Source organism: Pipra filicauda, unplaced genomic scaffold, assembly GCF_003945595.2.
Source record: "Pipra filicauda isolate LSUMZ 115617 unplaced genomic scaffold, ASM394559v2 scaffold287_size946512_pilon, whole genome shotgun sequence".
NCBI classification, from domain to species: Eukaryota; Metazoa; Chordata; class Aves; order Passeriformes; family Pipridae; genus Pipra; species Pipra filicauda.
Genome location: NW_024104406.1, coordinates 195,911 through 210,590, shown reverse-complemented (window position 1 = coordinate 210,590; position 14,680 = coordinate 195,911). Strand labels below are relative to the sequence as shown.

The 14,680-nt window shown below is 53.0% G+C and overlaps 2 protein-coding genes across 8 annotated transcripts in view; one reads left to right on the top strand and one right to left on the bottom strand.

Moving 5' to 3' along the window:
- Positions 1-842: 842 nt before the first annotated feature.
- Positions 843-8,616, bottom strand: SENP8 (SUMO peptidase family member, NEDD8 specific). Of its 3 annotated transcripts, none has more exons than XM_039382864.1 (2): positions 8,543-8,616; positions 843-3,143 (listed from the first exon to the last, which is right to left on the bottom strand). In XM_039382864.1, the coding sequence occupies exons 1-2, from the start codon at positions 8,608-8,610 to the stop codon at positions 2,477-2,479; spliced, it is 735 nt and encodes a 244-aa protein (XP_039238798.1). In that variant the 5' UTR covers positions 8,611-8,616; the 3' UTR covers positions 843-2,476. The 3 variants fall into 3 exon arrangements, with proteins under 3 accessions (XP_039238798.1, XP_027579897.1, XP_027579907.1); XM_027724096.2 differs by lacking the exon at positions 8,543-8,616 and adding an exon at positions 7,257-7,304; XM_027724106.2 differs by lacking the exon at positions 8,543-8,616 and adding an exon at positions 7,127-7,197.
- Positions 7,502-14,680, top strand: part of MYO9A (myosin IXA) — a 169,347-nt gene continuing 162,168 nt past the window's right edge. For all 5 annotated transcript variants that reach the window (XM_027724157.2, XM_027724137.2, XM_027724165.2 and 2 more), the window contains exon 1: positions 7,502-7,763. The gene's annotated coding sequence lies outside the window, so the exon portion shown is untranslated. The remainder of the gene's footprint in view (positions 7,764-14,680) is intronic.

The following is a 14,680-nucleotide window of genomic DNA, read 5'->3' as shown; positions in this document are numbered from 1 at the left end:
GTCCTTGTTTCTGTGGGTGACCTGGTGGGTAAAAAGCACCGTCCTGCCCCTGCCAGGGACTCACCCAGCTCGTTTTCCTGGTGCCGCAGCCCAGATGGGTTTGGGATTGGTGCTCAATGGGTTCAACCTCAAAGTGGGGCTCTTGACCCCAAAGCAGAGGCTTAGAGGTTGAGGACTGGGTGGGTTTTGGTTCAGTGTTCCAGCCTGGTGGTTTTTGGGTGCTCCACAGCAGGTGTGTGGGGTCCCTTGTCCTCGAGCCAGGAATGTGACAGTGGTGACAAAGAGCTCTAACCCATGGGTGCAGTGACATGGAGGAGGCTTGGAGGAGTACCAGGATGAGCTACCAGTGTGGTGTGGGGGGTCCCTGCTGCTGGTCACTGGTGGCAAGGCTCCAGTTTTGTTTCCCAGGTGGTCTCTGCCACCCGATTGGTGTGTGTCACCTCTCCCAGTGATGCCCTGCTTGAGCCTCTTTGTTTTCTTTGTGTAAAGAAAAGGCACATAAAAGCCTCAGGTGCAGGGAATGTCCCCTGGGCACTCACCTTGCTGGCTTGGGAACAGGGCTGAGGAGCACAGGGTGGTGCTGGACACACCCCCCCTCTGCCCTCAAATCCCCTCCCAGATCTCCCCAGTCACCCCCACCATCCTGCCTTCCTCCCTCCCCTTGTCCTGTGCTCCTCCAGCCCAAACCAACCCCTAAAAATGGGACTGGGAGATTCAATTGGCTGAGAAGCCACTGCCAGACCCCGAGTCACAGCCCCTGTGCTGTGGCACTCCATGGGGCAGCAGGAGCCACGGCATTAGCAGGGACCTGCACAGAGGATGGGATGACTCTGGCAAGCGCACCGTTTGGTCTGAGTTTTATTCTGGATTTGGGAGTGGCAGTGACGTGGCTCCAGCACAGCCCCTCGGAGTCCAAGGTGAATCCCCTTTGGCCAGAGGCTCGATCCCATTTGAGCTCCAGCTGAGCAGGTTTTCCAGGGAGGGCTGGTGCTGGAGGGATGCCCTGGACCACCCGCTGCTCTCCTGTCAGGGCAGTGTAGGAGGGAGGGGAATGATCCCGACCCTTGTCTGGCCTCACCGCTGCCTGTGAGGGTCTGGTTGGGTGTTTTGAGGGAGCCTGGGCTAGTTTCTTGCTTTTCTCTTGGCAGCAAGGGAAGGTTAAGCCCTTCATCCCCTCGGTGCTGTGCTGCTGCACACGCTGGTGGGGCTGGGCTGGTGAGGAGCTCCGGGTTAAAAACAATCCTTCCCCCTTTCCTTTCCAAGGGTTATATTTAACCCAGATCTCCCTGATCAGGTCGGCACGCTGGGGTGTGGTTGCTCTGCCAGACACCACCTGAGCAACCTGCTCTTTGCTTCTCACTAACTAAGAGATTATTCCTTATCCTGCAATGACATCTCAGTTCAATTTTTATTTCCCCCCCTGCTAAGCTTGGCTTTAATGAAAGGATCCACTCCAAGATCCCGTCACCCAGCACGGGAGGGGAAGTGTTTCAGTTTGAAGTGCATTAAGGACTTCAAGGAGCCCACAGTTATCTTTGGCTTTTATACCTTGAGAAAGCTCAAACTCTGTCCTTTTGTTCTCCCTGATGTGGGGTTTTTTATCTCAAGTAATAGAACTGGTTTTGTCTTAGAGGCAGCAGCAACACCAACGAGGGTTGGGGAGCACTGACAAACCCTCCCTGGATGGAGACGACCTAAAATCCTAATGAAAAACCCCAAGCTTCAAAGAGTGAGTGTTGCTTTTCATCTCAATTAAGTTTCCTTTCCTAAGATTGGGTTTCTCAGCTTCCTGTTAATCTTCCAGCCATTCAGAGTCAGGTTTTAATTTGCAATAAGAGCAAGCAGGGGTGGGGGACAAAAAAAATGCAATTGCTGGGCAGCCTGGGAGCACCAGGCTGAAGAAAGCTGACTTTGGTTTTGCCCTGTTCTTTAATTAATCGCAGCATTTCCTTTGGAGTCTCATCTTTTGACATCTCAGTGTCAGGTTTTCAGGGGCACAAAATCCTGGCTGCTAAATCCCAGACTGCTCCAACACCACTAGTGGGAGGCACAGACTAGAAATAGCCGTGATAAAGCACTTGGGGGCTTGGGTTTAAAGGGCATTTGCTAAACCTGGCTTGGAAGGACAATGCCTGGAGCCAATTAAAGCCACTTAACGAGGGTGTGCTGCCTGCTGGGCACAGGTGAAGTCTGTTCAGCAACCTGTTTTGCCACAGCAATTAGTGTAAAAATTCATCATCGAGAGGGTTTCTTTGAAAGCAAAGTGACTTTTGTCGTTAGAAAGGCCGGTGATTTCCAGAGGGGACTAAGGCTTTTCCCACAGGGAACGGGGTGTTTGGGGGGTGTAGCCATGCTGGAGGGGTTACATTCTTTTTCTTTGGGACAATCCTGTGCATGGGCATCTCCCTCAGGCACTGGGGTTGCTGCCTCGAGGACAGGGAAGGCAGTTTTTGGGGGGGCTGGGGGTGCATCCCCATCACTTCTGTGCCAGTTTTGTGATGAGAGCTTTCCACTCGGATCTCTTCTGCGTGATGTAGGAGGGGGTGAGGAGCTGCAGCCCCGGCTCGGGCCGGCCCCGGCAGTACCCGTGGCACAGGGCCTCGGCGTTGCAGATCACGTACATCCCGCAGTCGTAGCTGTTCTGCTGCGCCGGCGCTTTCTCCTCCACAAAGGTGGCTTTGCCCCCTCTTTTGCCCAGAAAGGCCTCCAGCTTCCCTGCCACCTGCCTGGCATGGGCAGAGTTGCACTTACTGTGGGAATCGTAGTGGGCGAAGCACTTCTTGTCCCTGAAATACACCAGTAAGCTCCAGTGGGTGCCCCCAGCGGCCTGGCTGGAGTTGTCATTGATGGGCAGGAACACCAGCTCCTTGTGGAGAAGGTCCAGCGGCTGGAGGAACACGGCTATTTCTTCCTGGCTGAGGGCACACTTGATGAACTGGGCGACCTCGGGGCCGATGAAACACACGCGGTGGCCGAACTCCTGGAACTGCTCGTTGGCGAAGTACTCGAAGGCGAAGCCGATGATGTGGTCATTGAGCCAGTTCGGGGGCTCCAGCAGGGCCACGTCCGACTGCCTCAGCAGGCTGTCCATGTAGCTGAGCACCACGGGATCCATCCTGCGGCACTCCGGGGACCCGCCAGAGCTGGAACAGAGAAGGGCAAGAGGAGTTTAGGAACTGGGTCACACCTGGGACACAATACAGCTCAAGAAAGCTTGAGTGCCTTCTCAGCAGCAGCGAGCCAGAGCCCGGGATTCCCAGACAGATATTTGAAGGGCCATCAGCAGACAGGGGAGTGTCAGGCTGAGCCAGGCTCTTCTGAGCTCTAGGTTAGATCAGCCTTTCACTGAACCTCAAAGCAAAGGAATTTCACAGCAGTTCCTGCTTGGGAACACACACACACCTCTGCACAGAAAACAGACCTGAGCCAGGAGAAGTCAGATGGTGTTTGTGTGTTCTGGTGTTTCACTTGGACAGTGACAGTCATGGGAATTCTTTACATGACTGGTATTCCCTAAATAAAGCCTTTTTGGGGCTGTCTGACATACGGCCCCTCTCACGGAGCACAGAGTGCCCCAGCTCTCTGCCAGACGCACGACCTCTTCCAGGAGAACCTGCTGGGCCACCAGCACGGGAGGCACAGCCATGAGTAAGGAGTAACAAAGCAAAACAAGATCACAAACCAACCAGTTTCTGACCGTGGGAATCTTTAGGACAACTCTGCCTACTCAGATTAGGATTTAGGAGGAGATCTTCCAAAGAGAAACTTGCCTTAACCCCCCTCTTTCCACCCTGGTTCTCCTTATGCTCTGACATCCTCCAGCCCTCCCAGGCTCCTCAGCTGTGGCAGTGCACCCTCAGCCCCTCACTGCTCTCCTGGCCAGGATGGGGCTGGTAATGCCACATCTGGGGACAGCGGTGACGTGGAACTGATTGGGCCTCACCCTTCCCTCAGCTGCGCCAAAGGCAGCATGAAAACATCTTCAGATTTCTGAAAGCCCCATGTGAAAGCTCAAAACGATAAGGTCACTTTAATGTGATTCACTAGAAATAAGTCACTAATTTTCCATCATGACAGACGGAAATTAAAAAAATGGAGTGTTTTGTTGTTTATGTGTTAGGAAGAATTAGATCAGAATCACGAAAAATAACCTCTCCTGGCCTGGGATGCATAAATTAGGGATTCATCTCTCAGAACTCTTGGCCAGGTCCCAGGGTATGTGACGAGTAAGGAACAGAATGGATGAGACATGGGGCCTGTGGAACACTTCGGAAGGAAGGGCCGAGGTGAGTGTTTGGGGCATGACACAGCCCGTGAGAGAGAGAGTGTGTGTGTCTGTGTGTGTGTGCCCGGTGGATCCCGGAGATGCCGAGCAGCAGGAGTCACCAGAGGAAGGGAGCAGCCCTTGTTTATGCTGAGCCAACACAATGGTATTTGGACACGCTTCCGACCTAACGAGCTCCAACTGTTTCCAAGTTCGTGGTGCAAATCCTTGCACTATAAAAACAGAAAATCAGAATGAAATCCCAGTAACTTTGTAGCATCCCTCAACATGGTCTGCTTTAGAGCTGGACATCCTCCAAACATCCAGTTTGGGGGTTTAACAGGGGCAAGGCTGAAATACTTTTACATGTGCCCATAAAATGCCCCGAATTCTCCTTTACAACGTGTTCTTTCTGCTTCATCTTCTCCTGGAGATGTAGAAGTCCAGCAAATAGCTTTCCACTCCAGTCCAAACAGGATTAGGGGCGAGGGAAGTGTGAGTCCCGTGTTCTGTTCATTTTCCACTCTGCAGAAACATCGTTGGGTGTTTTGTTTTTTTTTCCTGTCAAGACATTTGGCAGGTTCCTCCAGTCAGGAAGGAGAATGGTTCTAGCAAGTGCTTAATTGCCACGAGCTACTACTTTTAATTTTATTGCCATCTGGTATTTGTGAAACTGCCTGTGGGTTCTTCAGGATGACTCACCACATGCAGCTCCAAGGAAAACCCTCGGGAGGCTTCGACGCCCATCAGAGCCGGGGCAGGTGAGTGGCTGGAACAACGGCTGGTGGGGCTGTCAAAAGCCATGGAGAGGTGGCTTTGTTTGGGAGAACCTCCCATTAAAGCTAAAGATGGAGCTGCAGAGAAGCCAGGACGTGGAGCCGAGCCTCTCTGATGCCGAGGGGGGGTTGAAATCCCATCGTGGACTGGGAGCAGCTCTGCTCAGCTCAGCCACAGCCAGGACTCGCTTCCTGAAGGCCCAGGCACACTCTGTTCAGGAGTTTTTGTAAAAACAGGGATAAATACACAGGCCAGGAACCTTTGCTGTAGGTGCCAACAAGAGTCTTGCTGGTTTCTATCATTTGCACATTAGTAGCTGGGATTTGTGCAAACTCTCTGGAATCCTCAGCTCCTCCGAGGGATTTCAGCTGCCCCGTTTCCAGTGCAGAGATGAGAACATCGGGGTGAGAGAAAGGGGCATTTCAACACAAATGCCATAATTTCATTTACAGATTTGAAAATGGTGCTGTCTTGCCTCAGTAGGGCAAGAAGTCAAGTTTCCCTCATGGAAGTTGTAATTTCACAAATAAGCTGCCGTCGCTGGTGTGAGTTCGATCTGAGAACTGATGGGGCTCCTTTGGGTCCAGGAGGCAAAGCCAAGCCTGGGTTTTCCAATACTTGACAAAAACCCACCCCAAACCTGTTATTTTCACACCATTAAATACAACAACCCTCTGCAGGTAATTGCTGAAGGCACTTGAGGGCCAGGGAATGAGACTCCCCAGTAATTGAGCGTAAATAGGCAGTGGTGGAGCAAAGAGAGCATGAATTCAGGATGAGTCAGATTCCTAAAGTCTATTTTAGTAAATTAAAGGTGCTAAGAACCTGCAGAGGGAATAGTTTAAGGTGACACGTCACCAGAGTCCTGTTCCCAATTTAAAGAATATGGAGGTAAATACCAAAAATCACCTGGAAGATAAAAAATCCAGACTTTACCAGGGAACAGGAGGGACAAAGAGTAAAAGGCCACACGATTTAACCACCACACCATTCCCTTTTCCTGGAAATACAGGTTTTAGACACCACGTCTTGAGAGTTGTTGTTAATGGGAGTGAGATTAGAGAAGGAACATCTATTTCCAGTGGGAGCTGGGCTGGGTGACACCTGAGCCTCTGGATTTTTGTGACTTCTGACAGAGCCAGAGAACAAACTCAAGGAAAATTAAATAACTAAACCAGACAAGAAGCGCAATCGTCTCCTTTTTTGTTAAATATAATCAATCTCTCTGTAGCTGTGGGTTATAATTCCTGTACAGTACCAGGACAGAGTCTCTGGGGGTTCAACAGGTCCTGAATGCCAAAATCAGAGGAAGACATTCCCAACTATGTACACACAATGCCCAAACCTCTCCATTCCAGACAAATTCCCCAAACGAGAGACATGAAGCTGCTCGGAGAACCAAACTCAGAACCTCTCTTGGTGTCGCAGAATCTCCTGGAGCAAGAAACCAAGAGCCACAGCAACGACAGGACAGGGCTGGCCAAAGCCTGGAGTTTACCAGGAACAGACGCAAGGAAAGGAACGGCTGAGGATGATCAATGGCACCGGGAATGTCCCGGAGGTACCAGTGGAAACAGCTCAGCTCCCCCAGACCATGTCAAACCAGCCACCAATGCACTCACCTCCAGAGAAGGGGTCAGTCCAGGGAGCAGGGGGAATACTGCTTGCCTGAAAGACCTGGATGTCACAGGAATTTGGTCAGGAGAGGGAATTCGGTCAGAGGGAGGGATCTGGGGTGTCACACACCCCGTGAGAGGAGGAGCGACGTGCCTGACCCTGAGCCTGACCCCGAGCGTGACCCCGAGCGTGACCCTGATCCCGAGCCTGACCCTGATCGTCTCCCGGCGCTCAGTCCCGAGATCAGAGCGCACCAGCAGCCCCCGGGAAGCGCTCAGTCATCCCACCGCTTCCATGGGAATAAACGGGAATTACGCGGCGAGCGGAGGGTTCCCCCGGGCCGGGCGTGGGGTCAGGGCCCTGCTGGGGACCCCCCCACCAGCACCGGGCAGCCCGTGTACGCCCCGCCCCGTGCCGGTAACACCCCTCCATTTTTACCCATTCGAATCTTTTTCCCCTCTAACTCACGTTGACGCCTCCGGGCCCGGGGGCGACCGGCACCGATCTCTGATGGCTGCGGCCAGCGCGATCGCCGGGCAGGGCACCTGACGGGCACCGTGTCCCGTGTCCCCCCTCCCCGTGTCCCCCCGCGTCTCACCCTCCGCCTCATCGCCCGCCGCCGCCTCCCGGTTGCCGCGCGCTGCCGTAAAGCGGCCCGGTTGCCGCGTCGTAACGCGAGGGGGCGTGTCCCGAGGGCGGGCACGGGGGCGGGGCCTCAGCCAGGGCGGGGCCCTCCCTCCCTGCCTGCCCCCGCCCCTGGGCGCGTGAGGGCGGCGCGCGCGCGCGCGGGCAGTCGGGCAGCGCCCGGGCGGCGGCGGCGGCGGCGGGAGCGCCCGTCCGTCCCCCCCCTCCCCACCTGGGGACCCCCCCCCCCTCCCCCTCAGCACCGACCTCCCCTCAGCACCGAGCCCCGGGACCTCCCTCAGCACCGAGCGCCCCCTCAGCAACGACCCCCCTCGGCACCGAGCGCGGGACCCCTCTCAGCACCGACCCCCCTCAGCACCGACCCCCTGGCAGCGGCGACCTTCCCTCAGAACCGACTTCCCGGGATCTCCCTCGGCGGCGGCGGCTGCGGACGAGGGATGCGCCGCGCCCCGACACCCAGGTGAGCGGCGGCGGCGGCGAGCGGAGCGGGGCGGGGGCCTCCGGTGAGTGCGGGAGGCGGGGGCGGCGGGGCGGGGGTCGTGAGAGGAACCCCGGCGGAACATCGCGGGGCCGGCGGGAGCCTTTGTTCTGCGCAGGGGGGCGGCTGCCCCCGGTGTTCTGAGATCCCCCCGGTGTCGTGGGGTTCCCCCGGTGTCGTGTGGTGCCCCCCCCGCGAGTTCGCCCCCTACGCGTGACCCCCCCGGTGGGTGCGCGGTGCGGGGCGGCCCCGCATCGCTCCCCCCCCCAGCGCCAGGTTTCACCCCCCGGTGCCGCTCACCCCCGTCGCGGGTGGGTTGGACACGCAGGACGTGGAAAAACCAGCCTGGCGGGAGGGGGAGATTTATCTCCCTCTGCGGCCCCGGTGTCACCCCGGGCGGGGGCTCCCCCGCGCCCCCGGCCCTCGTGGGGCAGCAGCGCCGAGCCCGCGGGTGTGGGCATCGCGGCGGGAGCGGGTCGCGGTCCTCCGGGGCTCTGCCAGCCCGCTACGCCACGCAGAGCCATTCCCCATTCCCCATCAGCGGTTCCCACCCCTCGGGATGAGGTATTCCTGCGTTTTAGCGCAGTGTTGGACTCTACGGCAGCTCCCGCCCCGGCACGCCGGACCTTTGCGGGAGCGCTGCTCCTCCGGAGGTTAAAACAGCCGGTATTTGTTTCTGGAATTTTCCGAAATGTAGCCAAAACGGCCTCTGCTTTATCCCCCCCAAAATAAAACCCCTCCGACGTGACCCGGGGTAGGACCTGCCGTGAGTTCGGAGCCGGGCGTTTTGCCGCCCTTCTGCTGCTGGATCGGCTCCCTCCTCCTCCATCTGCCTTTTCCTATCCCGAAATCAAGCCGAGTTTAATAAAGTGGGGAGCGTGAGCTCAGCAGAAATCGTGGCTTTGCCATCCCTCGCTGCAGCGCGGTCCCTGCCCATCGGCAGATCAAAAAAATAATCACGTAGCGGCAGAGGAAGGAGGAGATTTGCTGCTACGGGGGGAGAACCGGCGCGGTGCCTCGCTCGGTCGATAACCAGGCGCTGTAATAAATCGCTCTGTAAACAGACTGTTAGTTGGAGAATTGGGTTTCTGGCCGCCTCGAGTGTTTTCCCGACTCTTTTCCCGACTGAGTGCTAGGACATGACGGGGGAGCGTTGTCTTCCCGTGGAGAGGTGCGTGGACGTGGCGGTGATGGGCTGTGAATGCTTAAGCGCGACCTTACAGAACTGAGCTTATCCCTGGGCACAGCAAACTCTGTCTGGTCTGAGAGGCTGCATTAGAGCATCTTCTCTTCAGCCCCTGGTCCTGCAGTCACGCGACAGCCACAATTTCCCCCGTGTCCTTGAGTAAACTCGCCCATATCGGTGACTTTTCTCATTTTAAAATTTTATTTCATTAAAATAAGCGGCTTTTCTACGCGTTTTTCCCTCATGAAGGCTCTCCCAAGCCTTGGCCCTCACTCCTGGCCGTGATTTTTCATCCCCAAGAGCGTTTTGGAAGCTGTCGCTCCAGCTGCTGATGGCAGGGAAGGTAATTCAGCAGCTCTGGCACACGACTGATGAGCTTTTGTTTCCTGGGCTATCGGTGATGATGCTACTTTTAATTTATTTATTTATTTATTGCAATCGATGCATAAATCAGGGTGGCTTTAGAGATGTTTCCTCTGTATTGAAAGACCCCGGGGTGCATCAGCAGCGTTTAGAAAGATGTGGAAAAAGCTTTATTTGAATTCATGTATTTAAAATGTAGCTCAGTTTTGCAGAGTTATTTCATCTGTGCATCCACTGCTCCTGTTAGGAGTTATAAGCTGCATGTTTTTACCTTTTGTTTCCTCTTTATTTTGGGTGGGGAAGCTGCATTTAAGGTTTTAAGGTATCAAACATCTGATGTGATGTCTGCTGTTGCAGTATCTTCCCCAGACACTGGTACTAAAACACTCCGAGTATCAAACCTGTGGCATCCTTTGCTAGGAAAGTCTGAACGTTTTATGCCTATATTATTTTTATCTGGGATGTTCATGGTGATTTTTGGGAGCGTTGATCGGGTTTGCAGGAAAACCTCTGAGAATGTGAAGCACACAAGGTCAGGTGCTTGGGAAATGTGAAACCCGAGCTACCTATGCAACCTTAATTTAGCTCATGTCAGGGTAGGGCTGGACTTGAAATCCTCATCCCCTGCTTGATTTCTGGGAGGATGGAATCCAGGTCTGGGTGGAAGAACCTCTGCATGCCCACAAGTCCACGGGGAAGTACTGGGAGCACAGGGATGGTGCTGGTCCCTCCACTGGTTTTGCAGCTTGGCACCACCGAGCTGGCCAGGAGGACCAGGGTTCACCATCACAGCCTTGGGACCTCATGTGACACGTGGTCCTGGAGCTTAAATACCTCCAGTCTGGGAAAACTAGGAGCAAACTTCCAGTGTCTGAGGTGGGCCTGCAAGGGAGCCAGAGAGGGGCTCTTCATCAGGAACTGTAGTGACAGGACAAGGGGAATGGCTTCCCACTGCCAGAGGGAAGGGATAGATGGGATATTGGGAAGGAATTCTTCCCTGTGAGGGTGGGGAGGCCCTGGCACAGGCTGGCCAGAGAAGCTGTGGCTGCCCCATCCCTGGAAGTGTCCAAGGCCAGGATGGACAGGGCTTGGAGCAACCTGGGCTAGTGGAAGGTGTCCCTGCCCGTGGCAGGGGGATGGGACGAGATGATCTTTAATGATCTTCCAACCCAGTGCTGGGATTCTGTGATTCAAACATGACCTGAGGGTTTCTAAAGCCATTTGGGCTGGTTGGTTTTGGCGAGCGTAGCGCGTCCGTTTTTACCCAGTTCTAGTTCTCCCTCCAGATCGTGCAACTTTTGAACTCAATTCCTTTCAAAATGCATTTATTAGGGAGCAACCAAGGTCGTTGAACTGCTTGAAGCATCTTAGCCGGTCAAACTCGATTTCAGAAATTCCTCCATCCCCTCAGTTTGTAAATAAAGTGGGGTTGTGTTCCCACTTGCACACGAAACACCGCTCTTGAAAGCACGTTCACTGTGTTGTTAATGAAGCTCCAGCCTGGTCCTGGGGTCCTGCTCCCCCAGACAGGTTGGGTGCAGGTTTCAGTTTGAGGAGACAGTGATTTTTTTTTGTGTTGAGGTTAAAAGGAGTGTCTGATTCTCTCAGGCTCGGGTCCTGCGTGCGACGTTTGCTTCACTTCCTCTCGAGCCAACGGGATTTCTCCCTTCTCGACAAAGTAAACATGAGCATAAATATTTAAAGGATCGCGGCTTAAGTTTGCAAATTCGAGACTTTCTCCAGCATTCCTTTGGACAAAAGCAGTAGGGTCGGAGATTTGGGAAGTGTCTGGGTACTTCCCTGCTCTGGGGAGAAGCTTATAATTCTTCAGGCTTCCTGCTGCAAAAATGTTCCGCCGTGTCTTCAGGTTAGATGGGCTGGGGTTATCACAAAGCTTGGGTTTCCTATGGAATTGCAAGGATGAAATGCTGCTGATGGGATGGGTATAGATCATTGGAATTGAGATGGTTTTTTATGGAATTTTATTTTTCTTTTACACAGACCAAATTTTTCCATAGGTTTTGGGTAGACGTGTGAAGGCACAGGTGTTGAGACTATAGAAAGCAAACGTGAAACTCTTGCCAGATAATGGATAAAAACAGGAAAAAAGGGAAATGGAATAGTCATTGTTTTCTCTGTGTGACCCTTTAATATTAAATCTCGCTGCCGTGTTTGGCAGGTCGAACACCATGGTGAGATGTACGTCTCACTCCTGTGATTGCATCGATGTGTCTTGTAATTAAACCTTTCAAATCAGACTCACCAAACCACTCGACCTCAGAAAATACAAAAACTCAGAAGGGAAGGCTGTGGAACAGGGATTTTTAGAGTTGAACTCAGTTTTGTGTCTGTTTTTGAGGTGTTATCCGGAGTTACAGCTCTGCTAGACCTCATGGTAGCACTGTTCTGTCTGGGGGGAGGATCCACAGCAGGTGGATTTCCACAAGACTCTGGAAAAATCTTACAGGTGAAGAGAGAGCTCCATGTCTTTGCCACAAATGCTTTTTATTTCTAACAACCCCCCCATGATTTTAGTGCTCCATCCTCTGGAGGAATGTAGGATCACTCGGGTCAGAAGGCACTTCAGGGGGTCACTTGGTCCAAGTCCTGCTTCCAGCAGGGTTGTCTGCGAGGTCAGATTGGGTTCCTCCTGGCTTTAGGTGTCTTGTGCTGGTTGTCTTCCACCTGTGGTTTGAGGGCTGCAGGAAGAGAAGGGAAGGGAGGTGGTTTGAGCTGTGTCGGGTCCAAGGGGAACAGGATTCTGATCCACAGCAGCCCTTTCTCACAGAGCACAGCCTCCCACTTGCAGGGCTGTTAAACTGCCGCCTCCCGCTGCCTTTCCATGGGTTCCTTAAGCTGATCTAGTCCCAGGCTCCAGTTGAAAGAGGATCTGGCGTGGCTGAAGTTAATCTTGGGAGGGGAACAGGGGTAGTCCGGGTCCGTTTGCTGATAATCAGCACGGAGCTGGCAAGCGGCCGGCTCCACTGCGGTTTGCTGGAAACTCTCTGGAGTTTTTCCAGGCAAAATGAAATAAATAAATACCTGTTGGTTTAAGGATTATAGTTACTCCCCTAATTCCTTTCTTGCATTGCAGTTTCTCATTAGGCACGGATGAGCATCCCTTTGGAGGGGGTGAGGCATCTCGTCCTTGTGTAGGGTTCTCGGACACCTTTGGCTGTTCACGCTGTGCCAAACCATGGTGAGACAAAGCTGTGGGTCATAGTTTTGGGCTCTGTTGGTGTTTTTTTGTCAGCTCTCCCTTGGTTTCTGAAGTGCTTTTAAAGGTCTCTTCCAGGTCCTGGAGAAGGTTTATGAAATCCCTGTTGGTGTTGAGGCCCCTAGGAATACGCTGGCTCTGTGTGTAGGTCAATCCCCTTGATGGGAGGGCTGGATCACACCCTTTCAACCCTGGTGTTTTCAGTGGTTCCCACTGGCTGCTCGGTTTCTCATGGAGAAATCCTGGTTTCCATCCCTGCAACTCGTAAGAGTTCCTGCAAATCCCTGTGAGAAGCCGTGGGGAGCAGAGCAGGGGCTGTCCTGCTGGGATCCTCTATGCAATAGCAAAGGAAAAATATGTTTTAAAGTACACAAATGCTTTGGTTACCACCTTCGTGCAAAAATAGCAAAAATATGTGGGTTTCAGTATAATTTTTGGGTCTTATTTGCTGGTCTCTTCACCTTGAGTCACTTCTGGTACACTCCAAAATGACCTTGAATCCTGGAGTTACTCTTCCTTCAGATGCCTATTCCAGGTCTCCACTTTTATCCATCACATAGGGAGAACCTGACAGCCTCCGTGCTGTTCTGTAATCAAAATTCTTACCACTATCTTCTATTTCTTGTCAAGCATGACCTTTAAGAATGTATCCTGGACACGGTGTATCGTATCATGGCTGAGCAGTAATGGAAGAGGAGTGTTTTATCCACATAGATCCATCTTTGGAAAACCTGAGCTTTAAAACCAACCCAGATTACGAATGCTTTTGATAGACCGCCAAGAATTCTTTTATTGTGTTCAGCATCTACATGGTTGCTTTTGAGGGATGAACTTAAAACAAGTTAACTGAAAATATTTACTTCAGAAGACTTCTGTACCTCTGCTGTCTTTTCATACTTCACATAAATACATAGACTGAAGTTAAACTTCTCCCAAATGTTGCCATTTTAACTTTTAGAGGACTTGTCTCTGAAATTTGAGGTTGGTTTGTGCTTGTTGGGTGCACAGGACAGCTTCCCTAGGGAGGAATTAGCAAATGATTTAATTGTTAAGGAATGTGATCCCATTAGGCAAAAAAAAAATAAATAATGGGCCACAGTGGATCGTTAGAAATGTTGCGCTTGATTAAAACAATGCCGAGCAAATTGTAAAGATTTTTTGGAATAAGTGGGTTTTTTTGGAAGAGAGAGACTGTGTGAGTAAATAACTCTTCTGGTGGTTTCTTGGAGAAATGTGAGTGCAGGAGAGCCAGTCCCTGCTCCTTAATTCTCCAACTGCTCTGAAAAACGGGGCATCACCGTGTGGGATTTGTCGCTGCTGGCAGTGACAGGGCTGGCTGAGCCACTCCAGCTCCGCAGAGGGACTTGGCCAGGTGTTGTTTAAATGCAGAGTCTCTGTTCCTTCTGCTTCTTTTCATCCCAAAGTGAAGCTCCAGCTGTGCTGCTGGGGGACACATGGTTTGGGCCACGTCTGACCGAGCAAGGAGGGCACAGCTCCGTGTTCATGCTCCGGGCAGGAGCGCGGCGGCACCGACCTGCACGGGCAGGCTGGTGTTCCCTGTCGGAGCAGGGCTCAGCCAGTGCCTCGGATAATCTTATCCGCAGGCGCTTCTCCGTGCCCGGCAGGTAGGCGAGGAGATAGCAGGACAATGCAGAGCAGAGGTCAGGTTTGAGGAGCCTGCAGCAGATAACGAGGAATCTCAAGAGTTTTCCTCAGCTATGAACAGAATGAACTCACCGAAGGCGGCCGAGGCTTTTGTGGGAGGGTTGGATACACCAGAAATCCTTCGGCTGCTCCCTGCGGAACCTCACCCGGCTCCGAGGAGTGCGAGCGCATCTCCGCTCGTCAGGGCACTTGTTTTCTAGTTCCCTGCTCCAAACACATCTCTGGTTTCACTGCAATCCGCAGGGATTGGATTAAGGAGTTTATTAGCACTGATAAGCGTTAGCAGCAATATTTCTTCTTTGAAGGCTGAAAGGGTACCTCTCAGAAATGAATTGCCAAGAAAGATGACTTGGCAGCCGTTGTCCATTCCCTGCCCCACCACAATTGTGGAAAAGACAGGGACTCCTGTGTTGTTCCAGGCTCAAATCCCTTTGTAATTCCAGGTAGGAGCTGCTGCCTTCCAATGCA

Coding starts and splice junctions, on each gene's coding strand:
- SENP8 (XM_039382864.1), bottom strand. CDS start 8,610: ATGGAGGAGGAGGGAGCCGATCCAGCAGCAGAAGGGCGGCAAAACGCC. Junction 3,144..8,542: donor CGGCTCCGAACTCACGGCAG/GTCCTACCCCGG, acceptor TCTCTGTTCCAG/CTCTGGCGGGTCCCCGGAGT.